Genomic DNA, 20,938 nt, shown 5'->3' with positions numbered 1-20,938 from the left:
GCAGAATGCCCCGCAGGTTCAATTAAGGTGGAATAATGCATGTGTGATGACCACAATTGGACACTGCATAATTCCAACCAAAAAACTAGCTCCAATGCGCGCATCTCTGCCATCAATGTCATCCCGGAGCTTATTAAAGCATTTAGCAGCATTCCAACTTATATCTTCTCTAATTCAATCCGTTCTGACACCCCTTTCTTTCCCCTCCTCTTAATCGAATTTGCCACATTTAAGCTGCCTCGCGTGGATTTGGGGAGCTCATAAAGCAGCCATTCGGGGGGCTCTATATATCCTCGCGGAGTGACAGGGAATACTGAGGTTTGTCGTCATTCCTTAAGTAGAAAACAAGATATTCCTCAGCCACAGTGGGATTTGAACGAATTAGAATATCTCGCTGCGTTGCTGTGATAAAAAAAAAAAAAAAAAAAAAAAAAAAAAAAAGGTAGAGGGAGGATTGGGGAAGCAACTTGCTGTCTGTCAGCGTGCTTAGCGGCGCACTGATATGTCGCCTCATCTCGTGGGCTTTTAATTAACAAGCTGTCTCCACGCTGCACAGCTCCATCAAACAGCAGGAGCACACGTGCAAAAATCAAATCCGCCTCGTTCTCACTTGATTTTGTGCAATATTTTGAAGGGGGGACGGGCACGCGCACGTCCTATAGCGCTGCTTGGTTCCGTGCGTAAAATACGCACAGATGCGTAAAGACGCAGTCATGAGTATGTGACAATGATGCATATATTATTCACTTATTTTTAGAGCTCGCATTAAATACCATTTTATGTGTGGTTATTGTTATTATCACTATTATTATTATTATTATTAGTTTTATTTATTTATTTTTTTGATATATTTTTTTTTTATTTCAAATATGCATAAAAACAAGAGCAAACCTGATCCAATACAGTGCTATAGCCTTAACAGACATTATAACAAAATGAAAACAATGGAAAAGAAAAAACAAAAACAAATGAGCATTGGACTTTCTTTTTCTCTTTTTTTTTACATATTTGAAAAGGAGTGAGAAGAAGTTTACACTTATTTAATCCCACCCCTTTTCTTTAAATCATAAATTACTCTGAGTTAGAACTACCTGTTCACTCAATGTACAAACTTAATGAACTTGTATATACATAAATTATAGATATATACATACATATGCACACTACACACATACATAGCCACACCATTACCACTAGTGATCATGGAAATGGTATCATGCCACCACAGCAACACCACTGCCTCAATGGGCAGCCCCACACTCTTCTGTAACATAAACAAGCCAATATCAAAGCCCTTCTTCATCTCTGTACCTCTGGAATACCATGTACCTATACTTCTTTTTAAACTGGTTTATGTTTGGACATTGCTTTAACTCCACATTCAAACCATTCCATAATTTCACTCCACAAATTGAAATACAAAAACTTTTAATGGTCGTTCTATAACTAAGCATTTTGAAATTTAAATTCCCCCTTAAATTATAACCGCCCTCTCGTATGCTGAACAATTTTTGAATGCTTCCCGGGAGTTTATTTATTTTGGCTTTATACATTATTTGTGCAGTTTGATACAAAATAATATCATTAAATTTTAATATTTTTGACTGTAAGAATAGTGAGTGAGTATGGTCCAGATATCCAACCTTGTTGATGATGCGTACAGCTCTTTTCTGAAGTGTAGTTATTGAATTTAATGAGCTTTTATAATTATTCCCCCAGACTTCCACACAGTAGGTTAAGTATGGTAAAACTAATGAACAGTAAAGAATGTGGAGTGATTTGTGATCCAGAACCTGCTTTGCTTTATTTATTACTAGTAGTAGTAGTAGTAGTATTATTATGCTGCATGTGCACGAGCAAATGGACGGAACCACGCAGCCCCCAGCCATGCATTTTGAGTATAAAAGCAGCTTTCTCTCTCTCTCTCTCTCTCGCCCTCTTTCTGTCCATCTTCACTTGTGACACGCACACGCACGCACACGCACACGCACACCCGGGTAACGTGATAGCAAGGCGGGGGTCACGAAGGAGGGTGACGCTGTCCATGGTGCTGCGACCACCAGCCTGGATGTTCTCATCACATTAGGACATGGGGACAAGTTTGAAATCGATGCCTGCAGGCCGCCAGCAGAGTCGGAGTTAAAGTCACTAACAAGCCCCTCCTGACAGGTCAGCACACACACACACACACACACACACACACACACGCACACACTCACACAAAATATAGATTTTGCATGCTTGTAAGTTATTTTTTCTCTTATTTGAAGTTGTGGTGTTTTTTTTATTTTTTTTATTGTACATTTTATTACTGTTATAAAAACACCCATATTAATGTTTAAAAATGCACATTCAAAAATAAATAAATATGATGAAATGATTTTTTTTTTTTTAAATGTACGTATTTGTTTTATATTTGTAAAGATATTGCTCTCATGAAAATGTCAAATATTTTTGTATTTAATGCAGCAAATGTCCCTCCCACAAAATCCACCCGTCGTCTTATCTTTTTGTTTAAGTTAGTTTGAACACATTCTGCCAGAACATGACAATATTAAATTAAAAGAAACAAAAAACAAAAACAGAAAAGTTTAAATGAATTATCAGTTTTAATAATTAATTACACAAATATACACAAAAACATCAACAAATAATGTTAAGACATGCAGTTATTCAATATATATATATATATATATATATATATATATATATATATATATATATATATATATATATATATATATATATATATTACATACTGCTTCTTCCTGCTCCTTTTCGGGTTGCAGAAAGAAAAAAAAACTGGACACATATAATATACCATATTGTATGCATGCATTCAAACAAAAACTAGAACCATAGTGACTGGCCACAACATTAGGTACAACTGCACCATCTGATGAGTGGGAAAATAAAAATAAAAACAACTGAAAAATATTGATTATGTTGTTGTGGTTAGCATGCAAAAAATTTAAAACTGCACTGCAACATGAACTTAATATACCTGACTGACACTGTCAAGCAAAGTTAGGCGTCCTATTTGGTATAATGAAATATATATATATATATATATATATATATATATATATATATATATATATATATATATATATATATATATATATATATATAGTCTATATGATAAGTATATATTGTTTATAGTGTATATGGCAAGTTAATAAGTATATATTGTTTATAGTCTATATGATAAGTATATATTGTTTGTAGTGTATATGATATATATATTGTTTATAGTGTATATGATAAGTATATACTGTTTATACTGTATATAATAAGTATATATTGTTTATAGTGTATATGATAAATATATATTGTTTATAGTGTATATGATAAGTTAACAAGTATATATAAGTTAGTAAGTATATATTGTTCATAGTGTATATGATAAGTCATTAAGTATATCTTGTTTATAGTGTATATGATGAATATATATTGTTTATAGTGTATATGATAAGTTAACAAGTATATATAAGTTAGTAAGTATATATTGTTCATAGTGTATATGATAAGTCAATAAGTATATGTTGTTTATAGTGTATATGATAAATACATAATGTTTTTAGTGTATATGATAAGTTAATAAGTATATATTGTTTATAGTAAGTATGTATGGTTTATAGTGTATATGATACGTTATTAAGTATATATTGTTTATAGTGTGTATGATAAGTATATATTGTTTATAGTGTATATTATAAGTACATATTGTTTACAGTGTATATGATAAGTTAGTAAGTATATATTGTTGATAGTGTATATGATGAGTTAATAAGTATATATTGTTTTAAGTGTATATGATAAGTGAACAAGTATATATTGTTTATAGTATAAATGATAAGATAATAAGTATACCTTGTTTATAGTGTATAAGATAAGTTAACAAGTATATATTGTTTATAATGAGACTCTAAGGTGAATACATAAGTTGAGGGTGTCCACACTGATTACACATTCTGCCAATCTGTCAGCTCCTGACAGCTTTTGCTGCAGGGATAAACAGTAATAAAGTAGTTGGCTGGACACACACACACACACACACACGCACACATAACCAGCCTCCTTCCTCCCTTTTCATCCTCCCTGCTGACTCAGGTGACAAACTCAATGAGAAGCATTACAATAGTTGTGTGCGTGTGCGTGTTTGTGTGCGTGTGTGTGTGTGTGTGTGTGTTTGTGTGGTGGGTGAGGCAAGGCTGCAGGCCCTTTAATAACACGCAAGTTTATTAACTCGCTTAACCACGGAGATTCCAAGGCACCGTGCGCAAAAAAGACGCATCCAAACACACACCTGCCCACGCAACCCCCCCCCCCCCCCCCCCCCACACACACACACACCTGTCTGTCCGTCACAATCTTCTCATAAAGGTGCAGAAAGGTTCTTTCCTCCAATAAAAAAAACTTTCTCCTGAATCCACGCACGGCCCACTATATCCTCGCGGGGCTGCGTCCACTTGATGGACGCCATCTATAATATGCTATTTCAAATGATTGCCTTATTTCTACTCGCGTCGGTGTTTGTTTTACCCAAAAATGTGCAGACTGACGCTGCGGGTGGTAATAAAAAAAAAAAAAAAAAAAGTAATACAATAATTCATCGATGCTCGGATGCACAGCCTTTTTCGAAATAACGACAATTCGATTATTTATAAAACATTGCATCTAACAAAAAAAACACATTTAGATTCAAATATTAAAAGTGTTAAATTGGAGTTATATTTTCAACATTAGAAGGTTTAATTCTCCTTCAATACAGGCGTTTATTTATCTGGACAACGAATCGATAGGTCCGTTGCAATATTGACTGAGGGTGGGTTTGGATGCGACTAATTCCTGGAAGTGCTGCTTATTATTTCGTTGCTTTTATCAACAGAACAAACGACAAGAGTCGATATATAATAGGACGATTATTTGTCATCAAGATTTCATTCGTCACATGCTGTTCATGCTAAAAAAAAAAACGTTTTTTTCAATGTTTGATTTTGATAAAAGAACAACAGATATTTTCACAATAAAATAATTACGTTCATTTTTCAATGTGCGATGTATAATATTGTTATCATTGTTATAGTTTTAAAATAAGGTGAACATTTTTTCCCTCTGATTGTGTTATTTATTTTCTTGAACCACTTAATTCAGTATTTATTCTGTCACAATGTTTTGTTTTTAAAATAAATATATTTCTAATACAATCACGTGCTAAATAAATTGTTTTTAAAATGAGTTTAATTGTATGTTAAATTGTGAAGTGCAGTAAATGAAAAAAAAAAGAATATATTTTAAAAAAAAACAGGCTTAGTGTCAAAATAAAATAAAAAAAAGTGTGCAATTAAAAGTTATGGCCTCTTTTTGTGTATATATTTTTTTAAATATAACAAGTATAACAAGTATTTATCAAAAATGTAAAACAAACCATATCATTCTGCAGTTATTATGTCAAGAAAAAGTTTGTCATTTATAAAAAAATTAAAAAAAAAAACCCAACATATATATCTGCAATTATTGTGTTAAGAAAAACTATTTCCACCTCTCAGGTGACCATCAAATAATGAATGAAAAGAAAAGAAATCAAATGTATTTTTCCTTCCAGTGCATCAGACGAGGTCTAATTGAGGGGGCGGCGAGGGCAGAGAAAGCCAACAACTATTACACAACATTTCAACTACATGTACTTATGCTATTGAAAAAAAAAGTGCTTTCTCAAAAAAAAAAAAAAAAAAAAAAAAAAGAAAAGAAAGGAGAATGATTATAAATCAAAGGTGCACACCTGTGCGTCTTTGCAGCTGCACCTTTCCTTATTAGAATATGGAAGGCTTGCTTCTATTGGATTAAATGGCTTCTCTTGCCAGTCAATGAATACGTAATGAGCAGGCCACGCATGCTGGATATTTCAAAATAAAAGCACCGAATATATACATTGCATGCAGGGGATGATATCGTTTGTGCATTTGCATGTTTTAACTGCTTTGGAAATATTGTTTGTGATAAGGATTGAATTGATAGGGGACGGAGGGACGGGAGAAGAAAGAGCGTTCCTCCACTCACGCTTGTTAAAGATATTTTCCCTTATAGACACGATAAAACATTGATTGTTGCAGGGAGTTGACCCGTAAAATTTGGGGGTTACTTTTCTTCTCAGAGCTGCAGCATATCATTATGCAAATAGTCATGTGACAGTGATCCGCGAGTGCGTGTGCGTGTGTGTGTGTGTGTGTGTGTCAGAGGGGTGACATTCCAACTGCCTGGTTCCTTTGGCGGGAGTTCATCTTTGAGGGGCACATCTTGCACGTGTGCACACACACACACACACACACACACACACACACACACACACACACACACACACACACACAAAGAGCAGTGCAGGCAAGCGTGACAACAACTCTCTCAAGCTAGAAAAAAAATTGAAATATCAAACTTAAAAGCAAACTTTAACATGTCAAGGAGCAGCCCACTCATTCACTGTGTGTGTGTGTGTGCGTGTGTGTGTGTGTGTGTGTTAAACACAGACCAGCAGAGGGAAAAGACACTTTAAGGAGTCACACATGAGGATTAAATGAGGCATCATTTCAATACAGGCAGGGATTATTGGAACCTGACAACTTGATGTGCTAATAAATGGAGCCAAATTGTGGCACATTTAAAGTGTCAGAAGGTGTGTGTGTGTGTGGATACCAAGAAAAAGAAAAAGAAAAAAACTGCACTGCAACATGACATTAATATACCTGGCTGGCACGTGTCAAGCAAAATTAGGCCTCTTATTAGATATAATGAAATATATAAGATATAGACATAATAAGTATATATTGTTTATAGTTTATATATATATATATATATATACATATACATATATAGGGTTTTTAGTACTTGATGTACTGAAGTTAATACAAATATATATATATATATCATATTGAGGTTTATTGACCTAATTGGACTAGAGCAAATTTGCCTGGCAGACAAACTTGAGGGGCTTAATTTGGCCAAAAGCATGACCAAAAATTAATACAAAAAAAATAATCAATAGCTTCTTTTTTTTAAGCATACATTTGAACATCTTTTCATTACTTATACATCCTAAATACTATATTAAACATGATTCACTTTTTTATTTCTTTCAAATTAGTTAATTTTGAGTCACATTCAGGAAATGGTTAGAAATGTTCAAAAGAAAAACATTTGACTTGTGCTGCAAACATAACAACTTCAGTTTTATAAATATACAATCTACAGAAAACGTGATGTATAAAACAGTTTATTTGCATTTGATTGGTTTATATTCTTCAACTTCGTCATAAAGTACACAACAATGATACATTTAAAAAAAATAGTTTACAGTAGCTTTTATTCCAAGTTTCATAAAATACATAAATGATGAAAGTGTAAGCAGGTATTTTTTTTCCCCCACTGCACACACAAACATGTTCATGTGAAAATTGGCTGAAAAAAATCATTTTATTTATCATCAGGCTTTGCTTTTTTTCATCATTGGTTTATTTAAAAAAAAAAACAAAAGAACAAAAAAACCTTGTTTGTTCCCTCAAGGCAACAATGTACAAATGATAAAAGGGTGGAAAAATGAGCACATTTTGCGTGAAAAGCCACAAAGATGAGCAACGGTATCTGGAAAGCAAATTCATATCAAATCAAATAATATGCAAGACTCGTTTTTTATTTATTTATCTTTTTATTTTATTTTACTGAAAGCAGGAGAGATGGGAATCAAATTAAAAGGAAATTAGGCCTTGCAACCATCAGCCACACTTGTCTCATTACAGCATGGAGATAATCCTCAAAAGCATGAACACACACACACACACACACACACACACACACTGGAGGGAGAAAGAGGATTTCACAGTTAAAGTTAAACAATAGCGACGATCAGAATAAGGGAAGTCCACATTTAAAAAGGAGGTATGGTAAGATTTAGCCATGGCTAACGTCGAGACACTTGTGAAATGTCTTCTGTTAAGCCTTGACTGGTTTAAAATACTTAAAAAATATATATATATATCGTGTTTGTGTCACACAGTCAGATTACGTGTGGCTGAGCGCGGCGTTGTCACATCTAAGAACAAATGTACTTTTCTCCGACATCATTCAGGCTTAGAATAATATCCGGATCTTGCATTTCCTGACGCGCGTCATCCATTGAGCTGCCTTGTGGCTCCTGTTTTAACAAAATATCACTAAAATCCATTTGATGCTCCATTTTTAAGTGATTTCAAATACGCTCGCCGGAAAGATTCCGAGCGCATTGTTTGATTCGTCCGAGATATGGAGAGGAGAGGAATGCATAGGTGTTCGAAATGTGTCTCGGTAAATGAGTTTTAAAGTTGAAAGAGATCTTTAAAAAAAAAGTATGGTCATGCATATACAGGTATGGGACGTGAAAATAAAAATTCCATGCTAACAGTCAGAAAAGGTGTACCACAAGGCACTGTGCTCGGCACCCTGTTGGTAGCACAGCACAATCACGTCCGCACATTTTGCAGCCATCTTGACGTGATTGTGGCGTTTACATGCTGACCCAAGACTCCTAAAGGGGGGTGGGGGGGTGGTTTACAAATCCTGATGTTTGCTTTTGAGGGCGCTGCTGCGTGTGCTGACGATGTTGGTGGACATCTCCTCCTCGTCCTCTTTCACCTTCAGGACCTCGCCGAAGAACCTGAAGATGGAGTCGAAACTCATCCAGGAGGTCAACTCATGTCTTTCAGTGCCTAGAACAAAACATAAAACAGCAGGGCTGTGAATCTTTGGGCGCCACACGATTCGATAGGGTTAAGATTTGATTCAGAATCGATTCAAATCAATACTCTGTGTAATAACATTGGGTGCCAGTTCTATGATGAACTACATTCCTCCATAAAATAGATAAACAGATTTTTTACATTTCTTTATTACTTACAAGAAAACTGGTTTTGTTTGATAAAATTCTACCCAAACATTTAATAAAGTCAAATACAAATAAGGTAACAAGAGAAGTATCCAACACTTCTCTTTTCTAAAGTAAATCTGGACAGCAGATATAGATCATCTACATCAATGTTATCCAGTTTCCTCAAAATTGTATCCAAAACAAAAATGATTTTATCCTCAAATGACATAAAAATGTGCTACTGAAAAATGTGAGCAGTATAGTTGGTTAAAATCGTCATCATTAAAAGTCAAATAAGTGTACTTTGCATGACAAAACCAAAACTGACGTCAGCAAAATGCGTTTGTGACAGTCATGCACCAAAGGCTGCATAATAAAAATTGAAATTATATTTTGATATTATTTTATTGTGTATTAAAATGCTGAAAACAGACATATATTACGTATAAACAGATGGCCTCTATCTAAAAACAAAACGTGTGTTATAGGTGACACTATCATTTACAGACCAAAGATTTAGGTTAGTTGTCCATAAAATGTTGTCCAAAAAAACCTGCAGAATTTTTTTTTTTAAAAAGAGCAAAAAGACATAATGCAATGAGAAAAAGCTGACATTTTGATACTTATACTAACAATATTACCATTTGTCACTTATAACAAGTTTTGATATACAATATCTGTAGCATTTTTTTTATTTTTTTTTTACAAAATATCCAAATGTTCCACACATACTTAAACTTAAAACATTTTTAAATAAAATGTTCAACTTTTTTGTCATTACATTACGTCTTTTTGCTCCTATATTTCCGAACTGTTTATTTTTCCGACAACGTGTTGCAGGCCAACATAATTAGAGCTGCGGGCCACAAATGACCCCGGAGTCACACTTTCGTTGCGAGCATACATTTTTAATGTTTTTCCCCTGCTTTGATTTGCATATTGAAAGTTTTATTCAAACAAATGTGAGGACATGTTAGCATCTACAGTTTGTACGTACCCAGTTGTTTGTCAATTAATACCTTTTCAAGCATGTGTGTGGCAAAACTGTTCGATCAATCAATACAAATTTTATTTATACAACACTTTTTATACACTGACAAGTTGCAACACAGGGTGGTTTACACTCATTTTAAAAGAAAAAACAAACTAAATGCACGCAGACACAATACATTAACAAGACATGGCATGGCAATTAGGACTGAAAAAAATAAAATAAACGCCGCCTTTGAGGCGTCCACACTGGAGAATACCTAAACATTTACCTAATCTAAACGATAATAAAAATAAATAAATAAATAAATAAATATTTAAATAAATATATATATATATATATATATATATATATATATATATATATATATATATATATATATATATATATATATATATATATATATATATACATACAGTACATCAAAAAATATATAACAATTAAATAAAATAAAAATAACGCATTAATAGATCATTTAAAAAAATACTCTAGAAAGCATTTTAGAAGTAACATTTATTATCACTCAATTTAGAATATTTATTTTGGAAAGTTAGATAATGTGTTTTATCATTATTTTTCAACAAATATCACATGTCAAATTAAAATGCATTATTACACAATTTAAAATATTACATGTCCAATTAGGAAAAACTAACAAAGAAATGTTAACGTTTTTGTGAAATTATCTTACTTTCTCAGACAGTCTTTCTTTGTATGTATTGCCTTATTTCTAGCTACACTCAGGGTGTCCATTACTTGTTGTTTTAAAATATTTTAATACAAACTGTGGTCCTGCTCTCATGTTCATGCTCAAAATTGATTTCAATGTTATGTGCATATTAAGAAACAAGTCAAAGTCAACATAAAATGTTTTGTTTATTGCAACTATTTTCCCTAAAAGACGCACTGAAGCTCTAAAGTTAGTTTTATTCGATTACTCGATTAATCGATAGATTAGTCGATGACTAAAATAATCTAATTATTTTTTAAACTGCAAGCTCTAAAAACGTGAAAGTGTTATAAGATGTAATCTAATATCGTACTTTGTATAATGAAGGAGTATGTACCTTAAGGAGATCAGCACCAGGTGTGGAGAATTATTACACCGCTTCTTTTCCTCAAGCAAAATAAGCCCAAAAAATTGGAGTGTTCAGATTGTCTGAGAAGACGTTTCTCATCTCATCCAAGAAAACGTCATATGCTCTTGTCGGCTTCAAAGTATTCATCCTCTCCACAAGAGACACAAATGGTTTTGCTCAATTTTGGCTTTTAGAGTATACAAAAATCAAAGTGATTATTTGAATTAATGAATTATTATTAATAATCTGATTACAAACTCGAACTCAATTAACACATCTGCACTGCAGAATGACCCAACAGCCATGGAATGTCTCTTGCAATGCATTTTGGGCACTTTGTCCAAGTATGTTCAGTGCATATATACTGTGATTAATCGTAATTAATACTGAGCAACCCTGTGATTAATCTGATTAAACATTTTAATCATTTGACAGCAGTGAAAAACCAAAGTCTTTCAGATGCTAAGATATTGGTGTGTTGTTACAGAACCAATAGTTCCAAATAGTCAAAAGGGTAAACAAGACTTTCTCAAAGCTCTCCTCCGGCCTATGAGAGTCATGGCCGCCTATGACCCGGTGGTCCGAGGGGACAGGCCTAATATGTTATCCAAGCAGACAGCTGACAATCAAGCTGCCTGGCCTTCTTTCCATTTCAAGCCTTCCAACAAAAAGCACAAAGGATGCACTAAGTGAAGCCAGTGGAGCGCTAGTTCTTCATTCTCAAGAGTCGTGATTGAGAGAAGTAGCTGAGGGGAGTATCAGGTGGGCTGGTTGGTGACAGGGTTAGCTGGTTCCCAAGTTAGGGTCAGACTGCATCTTGAAATCTGGTACATGCACCTGAGGTTCCTCTTGCTTATGTTTCTTTGAAGCTGGTGATGAATGCAACAAGAACCATAGCCCGTCCACCATGAAGATGCTCGAGTTTGAGTCTAAGACCCAACTTGGTTCATATCTAACTCTACAAACAAAGGAAATATACCAAATTGTTTTTCTTTCAATTGATTTGGGTTTTTGAAGTGTGTCAAAAGTGGCCAGCGTTTGTTTGTGTGAGTCTGTAACGTGTTTTGTGTCCATTTTGTGTTAAGCTGTTAGCATAATGTTACATAAACAAACATTCCATTTCCCTCTTGATTGGAATAAAAACTGGAAAATGATGATTAGGGGTGCTGAAAAAAAAAAATCTTATTCAATATGATTCTAAATCAATCCTAATTTCCAAGATACAATTAAAAAAAGACAAAAAATGTTTTTTAGGCTATTTTAGTGCCAAACAATGCCAAACTATTAATCAATTTTAAACTATTATACAAACATTGGGTCTGATTAAAATATAGAGATGAGGGTCTTTAATTTGACTTGCTGTTGTACTCTGTCTCATAGAGTTAACATGTGCTCAATGTTTCATTACCATTATTGCTATGTTGTCTATTACCATTGTTGATGGATGGATGGTATTGTTCATTGTTGCTACAACTTATTGTTACAGTGTTGTAATGTCCTGATACCAGTATTTTGCTACCGGTATCGATACCAAAATATAATTTTCTGTACTTTTCGATACTTTTTTAAATAACCACAACAAATTGCATTATTGGCTTTATTTTAACAAAAAAATCTTACGGTACATTAAACATATGTTTATTATAGCAAGTTTGTTCTTAAATAAAATAGTGAACATACTAGACAACTTGTCTTTTAATAGTAAGTAAGCAAACAAAGACCCCTAATTTAGCTGCTGACATATGCAGTAACATCCATCCATCCATCCATTTTCTACCGCTTGTCCATTTCGAGGTCGCGGGGGGCGCTGGAGCCTATCTCAGCTTCATTTGGGCGGAAGGCGGTGTACACCCTGGACAAGTTGCCAACTCATCACATGACCAACATAGATAGACAGACAACATTCACACTCACATTCACACACTAGGGCCAATTTAGTGTTGCCAATCAACCTATCCCCAGGTGCATGTCTACTGTGTCATTTTCCATTGTATTATTTTGTCAAAATTATTAAGGACAAGAGGTAGAAAATGGATTGTTAATATACTTGTTCATTTACTGTTAATATCTGCTTATTTTCTATTTTAACATGTTCTATCTACACTTCTGTTAAAATGTAATAATCACTAATTCTTCTGTTGTTTCATACTTTACATTAGTTTTGGATGATACCACAAAATTTAGGTATCAATCCGATACCAAGTCGTTACAGGATCATACATTGGTCATATTCAAACTCCTCATGTGTCCAGGGACATATTTCCTGAGTTTATAAATATAAATTAAAAAAAAACCGAAAGAAGATGTTGTGATGCCAAAAAATATCGACGTAATCATAGCAGTATCGACTAGATACATTCCTGTACTTGGTATCATTACAGTGGATGTTAGGTGTAGATCTACCCATGGCGTTTGTTTACATTTTGACGCCGGTGAGCTACGGTGTGTAGTGAAGCATGTTTAGCTATTCCTCGTCTTGCAGTGATGATACTTGTAAGAAACGTACTTTATTTGTCGCCATGGAGGCGAGGATTAGTGATTTAGAAGTAGCTAAAACACTGCCAAGTGGGGCTAGACTTTAGCCGCTAGCTAGCTAGTAGAGATGCGCGGATAGGCAAATATTTCATCCGCAACCGCATCAGAAAGTCGTCAACCATCCGCCATCCACCCGATGTAACGTTTGATCAGAACTGCATCCGCCCGCCATCCGCCCGGTATATCTAATATAGACGATGCAAGGCATTAGTGAGGCACCTGCCAACTACTCCGGTTTTCCCGTAATTCGTACGGTTTTCATCAACCTATTCCGGGTTACGGGTGCAGTGATAAAAAATACGTTTTTTCTTTAATTTAAAAAAAAAAGGGTGAAAACTACGCGAATTGCACCTTGTGCAGACAAGATTTTTCGATCGGACACGGAGGAATTAGCGATGTAAAAGACCACTTTGGGACAAAAAAACACAAGTCTAATGCCGTTGCTAGCGATACAAGTGGAAAACTTTCAACGTTTTTCGTCGCCCAAACAGATTCTTTGGATGTGATTAAATGCCGAAGTTTTATTTACGGAGGCAATAATTGAGCATGGACTTCCAATCGCACTGGCTGATCACATGGGACAGTTAATAATGTAATGCAACCTTTAAAAATCATTACGCGGTGATCGCGGTCCCAAAAATAAACTTTTCTTGCATGATAATGTCCAGAAAAATTCGCTTTATATTACTATAGAGTCCTTTTAACGAATGAGTTTGATGGTTTATCACAAACCTTAAATGAAAGAAGTCCTTTCTTCTCCTGCACCTGCATGCACTTTGGCCTTGCCTCGTGTTTGGTGCGCAATCCTGTCGGCTGTATTTCACAGCACGACATACTGTTAAAAGTGTTTATACTATTTATGCTTTCAAGTCCAAGTTAAAGAAATCTTGTTAAATGTTGACAGCATAACTACCAAAATACAGAAGTATGTCCTTAATATTTTTGCAGTGCTATTTCTGTTGAAAAGTTCAAATGATTACATTAGAGATGTGATGTGCCACTTTTCAAAGTGTCTGATGGCTTAAATTAATTTTCATTAATTTTTCATATTTTGAATTCTTTTGAAAGGCTTACAAAAAAACTACATTTGAATTGTAATTCCATGCTATTGACAGGACTATTAATTTTAATGAAGTTAGCTTACCATGTTTACAGTATGATAATTGTGATAGAAATGTGAATTTTAGGCACAGAATATTTTTTACAATTGAACAAGGCAGTAGATTATACAAGCTTGGACAGAAAGTTAATAATGACACCAATTTTTTTTTTAATGGAATTGTTTAGTACTGTTTTACCATTTGTTTACTGTAAAAAGTGTTTATACTGTTTATACTTTCAATTAACAAATTGAAGTCTTGTGAAAGGTTGACAGGATAACTGGCATTAACTGTCAAAATAATTTCAAACTATTGAAGTTAGCTTACAGAATAAACATGTCAATCAACCCATATGATTTTTGCTGTAATATTTTTGTTTTGAAAAGTCACTGTGACTGATAGAAAAGTGATGGTTTTAGCAACATTTTAACCTGTCTGAATGCTAATAATCATTTTGCGTCGGGGGGCGAAGCCCTGAACCCTCCACCAGGACTTTGTCCTGGACCTACCGGGGCCTGCGGCCCTTGGACCCTGGCTACTAGGTTTTTCTGATTTCAAAAGTTGGCAGGTATGGTGAGGTTATAAAGCTTTTGCCTGTTAAAGAAAGGAGACTGATCCAATGCAGTACAGTCTTTCGCGTGCCACGCTGTCACGACCCAGACGCACACCAGTGCGCAATCATATGGGAGCCGCGCTGAGCGCACTGCGCGCGGAGTGACCCCTGTTACGCGCCCCCGGCAACAGGGGTGGCGGGCAGGTAAGCTGCGCGGGCGGAGCGCGCGGAGTGACCCATGTTACGAGCCCCCGGCCACGGGGGTGGCGGGCAGGTAAGCTGCTTACCTGCTGCGCGTGACGCCGGCCGCGGCGAAGGCGGACGAGGCGGGGTGTCGGTGCGGTGGGCGCGGTAGTGACCCTGGACGTGCGTCGGGCCCTTCTCGCGGATCGCCTCAGCTACGGCTCCCGGTGGGGCCCTCTCGGGGGAAGGGGCCTCGGTCCCGGACCCCGGCGAGGCGTCCCTTCTCCGCTCCGTAAAAGTGTCCATCTCTTTTCTTTTTTTTTCTTCTGTTGTGGCATATGCAGCAGGTGCCTGCTCGTTTTTCGTATGTGGGTAACAACATTTAACTATGTATATATATTTCCGAATTGGTTTAACTGCCACCCGCAAAAAAAAAAAAAAAAAAAAAAAAAATCTAATTGATCCGCCCGACCCGACCCGCACGCGGATAAAATCTTATTTTTTTAAATTTCATCCGCCCGATCCGCGGTTGTGCCCGCAAACCGCGCATCTCTACTAGCTAGCCATGTCAGTGTTATAACTCGTTGTGGCTTGTGCAGTCCTTTGAGACACTCGTGATTTAGGGCTATATAAATAAACTTTGATTGAACCTCACCTTTATCGTTCGTTTTCAAGCCAAAATGCGTCCGTTCTCCCTTTTCTGTCTACACAATGTGTCTGCTTACAAGTACTCCGTGATTGAGCGTTACCGAACATGCTCGTCTAACAGTGAAACTCAATGTATTAATCATTGAATGAAGAACTAGGGGTGGGATTAAAGAAGTTATCTTCTTCTCACTCCCTTTCAGGCAAAACTGGATCATCATGCTTACATACTGTACATTACCTATTGCATTATATTAATTAGGGCCCGCAATGGCCCATTGCAAAAGGACTCCCACAGGGAGTCCTTATGCAATGGGACATAAGGACCTATTGTTATTCGTCCGTTTTATTATTCTTTCTTTCTTCTTCCGCCGCCTCTTTGAGCACTAATTTGACCCACTTAACATGCTTCAAAACTCACCATATTTGACCCACACATCAGGACCTGCGAAAATTGCCTTTTAATAAAAAAACCAAACCCCAAAACTCAACATTGCGCTCTAGCGCCCCCTAGGAAGAAGAAAAAACTACGCTGCCTGTAACTCCCACTAGGAAGGTCGGAGAGACATGAAACAAAAACCTTTATGTAGGTCTGACTTAGACCTACATTTTTCAATTGTACATCTTCGGGCTAAAATCAACAGGAAGTTGGCAATTCCCCCTTCAAGACAAAAAAGTACTAAAAACAGTCACTTTTGCCTCTTTGAGCTCTAATTTGACCCCCTTAACATGCTTCAAAACTCACCAAACTGAACACACATATCAGGACTGGCTAAAACTGTGATCTAATGAAAAAAACCTAACCCTAAATCTAAAAATTGTGCTCTACAGCAATTTTTTAATAAAACGCACAAAAAACTGCTCCTCGGATGAAAAATCTGACAAAACTGCCTGTAACTCCCACTGGGAAGGTCAGAGAGAGATGAAACAAAAACCTCTCTGTAGGTCTCACTTAGACCTACATTTCATAAATTGACAACCCCCAGCAAAAATCAACAGGAAGTTTGCTATTCCCCCTTCAAAACAATTTTTTTGTAAAAACCGGTCACCTTCCTTCAAAAACGAACTCCTCTGAGCGCGTTTGTCGTTTCGCCTTCAAACTAACACAGGAGAGAGATTGAACCCTTGTGATTACAACAACAGAAGCGCTTTTTAATTAACTGCTCCGGTTTTGATTTTATGACCCTTCAAAGACCCGCTGCGCTGATGCTGCTGCAATGCTGTTTTTTTAAGATGGCTGCTTAAAAGCAGGAAGCACCAACGTGCCCACACAATGCAGACAAGGTAGGTACACTAGACTAAAGTCTTGGGACACTTCAGACTAAAAGTAGACAAAAGTATTGGGACACTTAGGACTAGCACCTGCCAAATACGCGGGCCCGAACAACGCTGCTTGCAGCTTTAATTAATATTATTATGTGTTGTCTACCTTGTACTTTTTGTGTGTGTCATTGCCTGAAATAAATGAATACATGAAAAAATGAATGAAATGAAGAGCTTTTGCGATTTGTAATCTGTTTTGAAAAGGTTTTGTTATAATTTCTATATCAACGCGTCAAGAATCGGTTTGAATCGAGAATCGTGTTGAGTGGAGAATCAAGTTGGATTCCAGAATCGTGTTAAATCGAATCGTCGCATCAATGTCGTCGCATCAAACATTGGAATAGAATTGTTTCACATCCCAACTGTCTACTTATCAAACAATAATTTCTACCTATCGTGATTAAGTAGGAGTTAACTTTGGAAAAAAAAAAAAGGATTGATTGCAATTCTAATTTTAAATTGTTTAAAAGCCCTAAATATAACATAATGCAACACAATTTAACTTAAAATAGTTCAGATATTTTGCAGCAACATTTTGAATACTTCCAGCCAATTATTTGTAAAAATGATTAGGGGTGCTGAATTTAATCCACATCCGAATCGTGATTATTTTCATTCCGATTCCAAATCAATTCATAATTTGCCAAAATCGATTCACTGTCAATTCTGGACTATAAACCGCTACATTTTCCCAGGTTTTGAACCCTGCAGCTTATAAAACGGTGCAGCTAATTTGGGGATTATTCTTCGCTGACAGCCATAATGCAAATAGTTTAAAAAAACAAACAAACAAGCAAACAGACTGAATAAGTGTGTTAATGTTTGTGCTATGGCGCCATCTTTTGGACGAGCTCGCTCACTGCAGTTGCTGCATTGCCCTTCTGTTTAGACTGAGCTATTAACTGGAAGTACAATTGCTGTTCGGTCTTCTAGCCATCCATAGCGTTTCTACTCGTATGGATTCTTCATGTTTGGTGGTGGCCTGAGGGGCCGTGGGCCCAAATTGGCAGCCACGCTTCCGTCAGTCTACCCCAGGGCAGCTATGGCCAACAATGTAGCTTACCCCATCAAAGTGAGAATGTGGCGTGAATGAATGATGACATCTCTGACTTTGAGTGTTTAGTAAAATCCATCGTTATTATTATTATTATTATTATTTATCACTTCAAGCAACGTTTGCAAGTTTTATAAGATAACTAAAACAATTCTTACTTACTAACCCTCCCATGTGTGACGTCTGTAAAAGTGTTTTTATGCATATTTGTACGTGCTGTCGTAATGTAATTAAACTAGCGTCGTTAGCATCAGCTAATATGCTAACTTGTTTATGAGTGTCTTGGTTAGTTTTATGGCTGTCATAATGTAATGAAACTAGCGTCGTTAGCATTAGCTAATATGCTAACTTGTTTACGAGTGTCTTGGTTAGTTTTATGGCTGTCATAATGTAATGAAACTAGTGTCGTTAGCATTTACGAGTGTCTTTGTTAGTATTATCAACTTACAATGGAAATCTTTTGGTATTGTTTCAGTTTCGCAAAATCACAAAACGTCACCGTGGAGTTTTTGAGTCTGTATAGCTGATTGGAGAGCTAGATTCCACAGCTTCTGTTTTATTTTGATCAGCCGTTTTACTGCAGTGTTACGGGCACAGTTTTGAAATAATTAAGGTACATAAATAAATATTTATAAAATATTTCTGTATAAATAACTCATTTCACAACGTGTGATGTATAATATTGAAACTGTATACATGTTTGAAATAGACTGTATGTATATGCGGCTTATAGTTTGGTGTGGCTAATATATGGACACATATTTTTTTCTTCTAAAACTTAGTTTGGAGCAGCTTATATGCCGGTGCGCTCTATAGTCCGGAAAATAAGTTAATAAAAACAAAATTAAAAATACATATTTTAGAGCATTTCCGTGCCTACTCGCTGTACGTATACATCTTACGTCATCAGTTGTGATCTATGACATCTTTTGAAAAAGTTTATTATAATTTTTATACCAAAAAATCGGGAATCTGTTTGAATCGAATTGTCACCCCAAACATCGTAATCGAATGGAATTGGAAGTTGTTTCACATCCCTACTGTCTGTGGTACACTTACCAAATATAATACCAAAATATTCTACCTATCAGCGATTAATCACAATGAATGAATTAATTAAATGTGATTAATCAAAATGATAATTTTTACTCCTTAGACAGCCTTAAGTATAGCATAACAAAACACAACTAAACATAGTGGAGTGTCATTATCTAATTTGCTATCTTGTTTATGAAAGTCTTGGTTAGTTTTATGCATTCTTTTGGTATTGTTTCAATTTCGTAAAATCACCAAACGTCACCGTGGAGTTATTGAGTCTGTTTAGCTGATTGGAGCGCTAGCTTGTGCAGCTAGTATTTTTATACCAAAAGAATCGGGAATTTGTTTGAATCAAATCGTCACCCCAAACATCGGAAACAAATGAAATTGTAAGTTGTTTCACATCCCATCGGTCTATGTGATTAATCAAAATGATCACTTTTACTCCTTAGACCGCCTTAAATACAACATAACAAAAATGCAACTAAACATAGTAGAGCGTCGTTAGCATTAGCTAATATGCTAACTTGTTTTACGAGTGTCTTGGTTAGTTTTTTGCATTCTTTTGGTATTGCTTCAGTTTCGTAAAATCACCAAACGTCAGAAAATCAGTCTACCTATCTGCGATTAATCACGATGAATTAAAATAAATAAATGTGATTAATTAAAATGACCATTTTTACTCCTAAGACAGCCTTAAATATAACATAACAAAAATGCAACTAAACATAGTAGAGCGTCGTTAGCAATAGCTAACATGCTAACTTGTTTACGAGTGTCTTGGTTAGTTTTATGCAATCTTTTGGTATTGTTTCAGCTTTGTAAAATCACCAAACGTCACAAAAACAGTCTACCTATCTGCGATTATGCACAAATAATTGAAATAATTAAATGTGATTAATCAAAATTAAAATTTTTACTCCTTAGACCGCCTTAAATATAACATAACAAAACACAACTAAACATAGTAGAGCGTCATTAGCATTAGCTAATATGCTAACTTGTTTTACGAGTGTCTTGGTTAGATTTTTGCATTCTTTTGGTATTGTTTCAGTTTCGTAAAATCACCAAACATCACAAAAACAGTCCACCTATCTGCGATTAATCATGATTATTAAAATAATTAAATGTGATTCATCAAAATGACCATTTTTACTCCTTAGACAGCCTTAAATATAACAGAACAAAAACGCAACTAAACATAGTAGAGCGTCGTTAGCAATAGCTAATATGCTAACTTGTTTTACGACTGTCTTGGTTAGTTTTTGGCATTCTTTTGGTATTGTTTCAGTTTTGTAAAATCACCAAACATCACAGAAACAGTCTACATATCTGCGATTAAATTAATTAAATGTGATTAATCAAAATGACCATTTTTACTCCTTAGACCGCCTTAAATATAACATAACAAAACGCAACTAAACATAGTATGGATCAGGTATTTAGTGTTGGCATTCTTAACAGATGCAATTAAAATATTAAGTTGTAATTGCTGTAATGTTTTTGTGGCAACATGTTTTGGATTCTTAACATTTTTTGTG

The 20,938-nt window shown here is 35.4% G+C and overlaps 1 protein-coding gene across 4 annotated transcripts in view; it reads right to left on the bottom strand.

Annotated features, from left to right (window-relative positions):
• Window positions 1-7,160: 7,160 nt before the first annotated feature.
• arb2a (ARB2 cotranscriptional regulator A) overlaps window positions 7,161-20,938 on the bottom strand; it is a 547,436-nt gene continuing 533,658 nt past the window's right edge. For 3 of the 4 annotated variants that reach the window (XM_061986620.1, XM_061986622.2, XM_061986621.2), the window contains exon 11: window positions 7,165-8,738. In XM_061986620.1, the coding sequence (XP_061842604.1) occupies window positions 8,581-8,738 (158 nt within the window). In that variant the 3' untranslated portion in view covers window positions 7,165-8,580. Of the gene's footprint in view, window positions 8,739-20,938 lie in introns of all 4 variants that reach the window. The other variant, XM_072914357.1, reaches the window with a different exon arrangement.

The sequence above is a fragment of the Nerophis lumbriciformis genome, linkage group LG12, assembly GCF_033978685.3.
Source record: "Nerophis lumbriciformis linkage group LG12, RoL_Nlum_v2.1, whole genome shotgun sequence".
Taxonomy (NCBI): Eukaryota; Metazoa; Chordata; class Actinopteri; order Syngnathiformes; family Syngnathidae; genus Nerophis; species Nerophis lumbriciformis.
Note: the sequence above shows the minus strand (reverse complement) of the source record. Positions and strands in the feature narration are given on the sequence as shown.